The sequence below is a fragment of the Agelaius tricolor genome, unplaced genomic scaffold (genome assembly GCF_023055355.1).
Source record: "Agelaius tricolor isolate 1412-34295 unplaced genomic scaffold, bAgeTri1.0.p SCAF_55, whole genome shotgun sequence".
Lineage (NCBI taxonomy): Eukaryota > Metazoa > Chordata > Aves > Passeriformes > Icteridae > Agelaius > Agelaius tricolor.
Genome location: NW_027269315.1, coordinates 919,966 through 925,965, shown reverse-complemented (window position 1 = coordinate 925,965; position 6,000 = coordinate 919,966). Strand labels below are relative to the sequence as shown.

At 60.1% G+C, this 6,000-nt stretch overlaps 1 protein-coding gene across 1 annotated transcript in view; it reads left to right on the top strand.

The window, feature by feature from the left end:
* The first annotated feature begins 507 nt into the window (after nucleotides 1–507).
* Nucleotides 508–6,000, top strand: part of FAIM2 (Fas apoptotic inhibitory molecule 2) — a 28,506-nt gene continuing 23,013 nt past the window's right edge. The window contains exons 1-2 of the mRNA XM_071456003.1: nucleotides 508–845; nucleotides 3,153–3,333. Coding sequence (XP_071312104.1) covers nucleotides 831–845; nucleotides 3,153–3,333 — 196 coding nt within the window. The 5' untranslated portion in view covers nucleotides 508–830. The remainder of the gene's footprint in view (nucleotides 846–3,152; nucleotides 3,334–6,000) is intronic.

Genomic DNA, 6,000 nt, shown 5'->3' with positions numbered 1-6,000 from the left:
CATCCCTCTCCCATCCCTCTCCCATCCCATCCCTCTCCCATCCCTCTCCCATCCCATCCCTCTCCCATCCCTCTCCCATCCCTCTCCCATCCCTCTCCCATCCCTCTCCCATCCCTCTCCCGTCCCTCTCCCATCCCATCCCTTTCCCATCCCTCTCCCATCCCTCTCCCATCCCTCTCCCATCCCGACCCTCTCCCATCCCTTTCCCATCCCTCTCCCATCCCTCTCCCATCCCATCCCTCTCCCATCCCTCTCCCATCCCTCTCCCATCCCGACCCTCTCCCATCCCTTTCCCATCCCTCTCCCGTCCCTCTCCCATCCCATCCCTCTCCCATCCCTCTCCCGTCCCTCTCCCATCCCATCCCTCTCCCATCCCTCTCCCATCCCATCCCTTTCCCATCCCTCTCCCATCCCTCTCCCATCCCTCTCCCATCCCATCCCTCTCCCATCCCTCTCCCGTCCCTCTCCCATCCCATCCCTCTCCCATCCCTCTCCCATCCCATCCCTTTCCCATCCCTCTCCCATCCCTTTCCCATCCCTCTCCCATCCCACCCCTCTCCCATCCCTCTCCCATCCCTCTCCCGTCCCTCTCCCATGCCCGTCCCTGTCTCCCCTCGCGGCTCCCCTGCTCGGCGGGCTGGCAGTGGTACATCCCTCCCTCCCTGCCTCCCTCCCTCCCTGCCTGCATTGCCCGCTGCTCGGGGACGCTGCTGGCAGCGAGGGCAGCGCTGCGGGGGCTGCGGCGGCCGCGTGCAGCCCCACACCCGCGGGAGAAGGGCTGGAAGGGCCCCCAGATCCATCCCGATCCGTGCCCGGGGCCGGCAGCAGCCATGACCCAGGGGAAGGTACGAGCGAGGCCGGGCCGGGCAGGGCGAGCCCGTCCCTGTTGCGTAACGGCGCCTTCGGAGCGGAGAGAGCGGCGCAGGGAAGGGGTTTAGGAGCACCGAGGGATTTAGGAACAGTGATGGGGGCAAGGGGAGCGGGGCACCCGTGCACGGTGCCTGCCATGGGGGCGGAAGGGGCTGGGGGCTGGTTTGGGCGTTGGGGGCCGGTTTAGGGATGGTTTGGGGATTGGAGGCTGGTTTGGGGTTGGTTTGGGGATCGGGCTGGTTTAGGGGTGATGGATGCACAGCTCAAACCCCGTTGGACCGGACCTGTGGCCGTTTTAGCCCCTGTGCCTCCAAATCCCGGGTGTGGGGGGGCTCCGTGAGCTGTTTGTGCTGTCCCACCCCTGTCCCCATCTGGCAGCACCTCCTGCCCGGCCCGGGGGCTCAGGATTTTGGGGGTTTGGGGGATTTTGGGGCTCTCCAGTGCTCTCAGACCGAGGAGGGGGGGGGGTTGTGGATCCTCTGCCAGCTCATGCACCATCGCCATGGCAACGCTCTGGATGCAGCTCCATCCCTCTGGATCTCCTTGGATATTCGGGGGGGTGGGGAGGGGGCTCGCAGGATCTCGGCCCCTAAACCCAAGGGACAGGGAAGGACAGGGAAGGACAGGGAAGGACAGGGAAGGACAGGGAAGGACAGACCCTGGGGCTGCCAGGGGAGGTGGCACAGCTGGATCTGCCCGTGGGACTCATCCCAGCCTGGCCCTGCTGTGTTTTCAGGGCCCGTGGCCCCTTCAGCTGGAGCTCTCCTCGCTCTGCTCTGTTCAAGCCCCCCTGTTTTGGGGTTCATTGCCTCTGCAGCCCCCCCGAGCTGTGGAGCTGCTGCTCCTGGGCTGAGCTGGCTCCTCCGAGGGCAGCAGAGTTATCCTGGCAGTTCATCTACCCCAGCCCAGCTGGGAGGTTAAAGGGATCATGTTCCCAAGGAGAGGAGAGTGCTCAGGTGGCCCCAGGTTGGCTCCTTGCTGCAGCCCCGGGTCCTTGGAATGCTGGGAAGCAGCAGAGCTGAGCCTCCACACGGGCACAGGGGAGAAAATTCTGGAGGGCCAAACCAGAGCATTCCTGGGAGCAGCTGAGCCCAAATGAGGTAAATGGGAATGAAGAGTTCAGGATTTTCCGCCCAGGATCTGAAAGCTCTTTTGAAGGAGCAATGTAGGAAGTTTGATGAGAAGCAGAGAATTCCTTGGATGTTTTTGGTGTCACGTTGAGCCCAAGGCACTGCGGGGGCTCTGGGTCTCCCCTCAGACCTCCCTGCCTGGAACTTCTCATCCCAACGAGCACCTCCGGGGCTTTCCCATCGCCCCTCAGCCATGGGTGCCCTTCCCGGGCTGCAGGGATGGGCCTGTGCCCAGCCCCCAGGAATGGCTGGGGGGCTCCCAGTTCCCATGGCTCCCAGTTCCCGTGGCTCCCAGTTCCCATGGCTCCCAGTTCCTTTGGCTCCCAGTTCCCATCTCTTCCAGTTCCCATGGCTCCCAGTTCCCATCTCTCCCAGTTCCCATGGCTCCCAGTTCCTCTGGCTCCCAGTTCCCGTGGCTCCCAGTTCCCATCTCTCCCAGTTCCTTTGGCTCCCAGTTCCCATCTCTCCCAGTTCCCATGGCTCCCAGTTCCTGGAGCTCCCAGTGCCCATGGCTCCCAGTTCCCATCTCTCCCAGTTCCCGGGGCTCCCAGTTCCCATGGCTCCCAGTGCCCATCTCTCCCAGTTCCTGGGGCTCCCAGTTCCTTTGGCTCCCAGTTCCCATGGCTCCCAGTTCCCATCTCTCCCAGTTCCCATCTCTCCCAGTGCCCATGGCTCCCAGTTCCCATCTCTCCCAGTTCCTGGGGCTCCCAGTTCCCGGGGCTCCCAGTTCCCATGGCTCCCAGTTCCCATCTCTCCCAGTTCCCATCTCTCCCAGTTCCCATGGCTCCCAGTTCCCATCTCTCCCAGTTCCTGGGGCTCCCAGTTCCTTTGGCTCCCAGTTCCCATGGCTCCCAGTTCCCATCTCTCCCAGTTCCTGGGGCTCTCAGTTCCCGGGGCTCCCAGTTCCCGGGGCTCCCATTTCCCATGGCTCCCAGTTCCCATCTCCCCCAGTTTTGGGGCTCCCAGTTCCCGGGGCTCCCATTTCCCATGGCTCCCAGTGCCCATCTCTCCCAGTTCCCATCTCTCCCAGTTCCTGGGGCTCCCAGTTCCTGACCCCTTTTCCACAGCCCATCCGTGCCAGTTTCTCATCCAGGGCGGTTTCTGCGATGCTTTTACTCATCTCTCTCTCTCTCTTTGCCCCTGTCTGTGCAGCTCTCTGTGAACAGCAAACCCCCCAGCTCTGAGGGGCAGGGGGACAAGAAGGACAATGCCACAGCCCCCCCGGCTCCCCCGTCCTACGAGGAGGCCACGGCGGGCGAAGGGATCAAAGCTGGGGCTTTTCCTGCCCCGCCCGCGGCCCCGCTCCACCCCAGCTGGGCGTACGTGGATCCCAGTAAGTCCTTCCATGGATGGGCTGGGTGAGCCCTGGGACAGGGGCAGAGATCCCCCAGCATGGAGAGGAGAGGGGGAACCAGGATAAGAGGGGGAGCAGGGATGACAGCAGGAGCAGGGAGAAGAGGGGGAGCAGGATAAGAGGAGCAGGGAGAAGAGAGGGGACCAGGATAAGAGGAGCAGCAGGGATGAGAGAGGGGACCAGGATAAGAGGAGCAGCAGGGATGAGAGGAGGAGCAGGGATGAGAAGGGAACCAGGATAAGAGGAGCAGCAGGGATGAGATGGGGACCAGGGATGTGTTGCTCAGTTTGGCCCAGGGCAGAGCTGCAGCCATGAGCTGTGAGCCTCTGTCTGCACAGCAGAGTCTCCATCTATGTGTAAAATCTCCATCTACACATAAAACTCTCCATCTGCAGATAAAAGTCCATATCTGTGAATGAAAGCCATTGCAGCCATCCCAGAGACCTCAGGAGGGAGTAAACTCCTTCCCAGTGGGAGAAATCCCCATTGCCAGCTCGCTGCCCTGGGAGATCCCAGCTCCTGGGGCTGGAGAAAAGTCCTGGATCAGCTGCAGGGATCCCCCCACCCCCTCCTGCAGCTCCTGCTCAGCCCCAGCTCTCAGAGCAGCTGAGGTGGCACAATTGGTGTCACAAGTGGTGTCACAGCCCCCAGTGTGGCTGTTGGCAGCTGCTGGCAGAGCCAGGGAGGCTGGGACGCGGCTGGGGCCAAAGGCTGGATTGTTCCAGCATCCTCGTGGCCATTCCTGGGCAAACCAGCAATTTTTCCAACACCCAGAAGCTCCCTGGAGCTGCTGCTGGGCTGTAGCAAAGGACAGAGCCCTGGCTGTGCCCAGGGAATGGCTGCAGGCTTGGAACTGGGGATGGAGCCTGGGAGGTGACCCTGGGGGTGGCCAAGTGCTCACTCAGCACAGTTCCAGCCAGAGAAAACACTGGGATTATGGGATTTAGGGACTCCTGAGCTCTTGGCCTGCTCCATCCTTTGCTGCCTGTTCTGTCCAGCTGCAGGGATGGGATGCTTGGGGAAGGGGAAGGAGTGAAAACCTCCCCTGCTGTGTCTGTGCTGCACATTCTGATGGTTCCTCAGCCTTTGCCCTGAGGAACAGGATAAATCCCCCAGGTGCCTCTGGGCATCATCTGGATTTTTCTGCTGTTGCAATGAATTAGGGGGGGTGAGGCCTAAATGGGGTGGGATGGGGTATTTGGGGTTTATGGATTGGGATGGAGTATTTGGGGTTTAGGGGTGGGATGGGATATTTGGGGTTTAGGGAGTGGGATGGGGTATTGGGGTTTAGGGGGTGGGATGGGATATTTGGGGTTTAGGGAGTGGGATGCAGTATTTGGGGTTTAGGGGGTGGGATGGTGTATTTGGGGTTTATGGAGTGGGATGGGGTATTTGGGGTTTAGGGGTGGGATGGGGTATTGGGGTTTAGGGGGTGGGATGGGGTATTTGGGGTTTAGGGAATGGGATGGGGTATTGGGGTTTATGGAGTGGGATGGGGTATTTGGGGTTTATGGAGTGGGATGGGGTATTTGGGGTTTAGGGGGTGGGATGAGGTATTTTGAGGTTTAGGGGTGGGATGGGGTATTTGGGGTTTATGGAGTGGGATGGGGTATTTGGGCTTTAGGGGTGGGATGGGGTATTGGGGTTTAGGGGGTGGGATGGGGTATTTGGGGTTTAGGGGTGGGATGGGGTATTGGGGTTTAGGGGTGGGATGGGGTGTTTGGGGTCTCCAGGTGGGAAGCCAAACCCACTCTATGGGATGTCTCACACCTGACTGGGAGCACCTGGAGAGAAGGGATGTGGGTTTGGGGCTGTTTCTGTGACCATGAACTCAGGACACACCGTCCTGCTGTGGCCTTGGACGGGGGGACAGATGGGGGGACACCAGGAGGGAGGAGGATGGAACCTTCTGGATGCTGGCAGGGAGGGAGGGAGGGGGGTAAAACCCTTCAGTTCCTCAGGGCACTGAGGTGCCAGCTGGGGGTTTAGGGGCCAGCTGGGGGTTTAGGGGCCAATTGGGTGTTTAGGGGCCAATTTGGTTTTAGAGAACAATTTGGTGTTTAGGGGCCAGTTGGGTGTTTAGGGGCCAATTTGGTGTTTAGGGGCTGGGATTGCTTTGGTGCAGGAGGCCTCGAATTCCCAGGAATTCTCCCTGCCCAGGTACTCTGGGGTTGATGCGGGATCCAGGAGAACACGCAGCAGGTTCAGCTCCACTGGGGCAGGAAGGAAGGACCAAGGGATTTACTGACAACAGAACAGCACCAGGGACTTATTTGCTGATGGGAGCACCTAAGTGAGAGTCCTGCATTTTGAATGAGCAACCTAAACCAAAAACCAGAAGAAAATCAGGATCAGGACCTTAAATTTGGCTCTCTCAGAGTCTGCTCTGAGATTGAGAGGGTCTTTGCTCCATCTCCTGAAGGATTTTGGTATCCCTGAGCTCAGAAGCTTTAGGAGGAGGGGAGGTGTCTGTGGACCAGGCAGGGACAGGAATGTAAAGCAGGAAAATCACACAAAAATCCTTCTGTGAAACCCAGCAGGGGAGACTTCAGTGACACAGGAGAGGAGCACAGAGGGCACAGAATAGTCATGGAGTCATGGAATGGTTTGGGTGGGATGGGACCTTTAAGCACATCCAGGGCCACC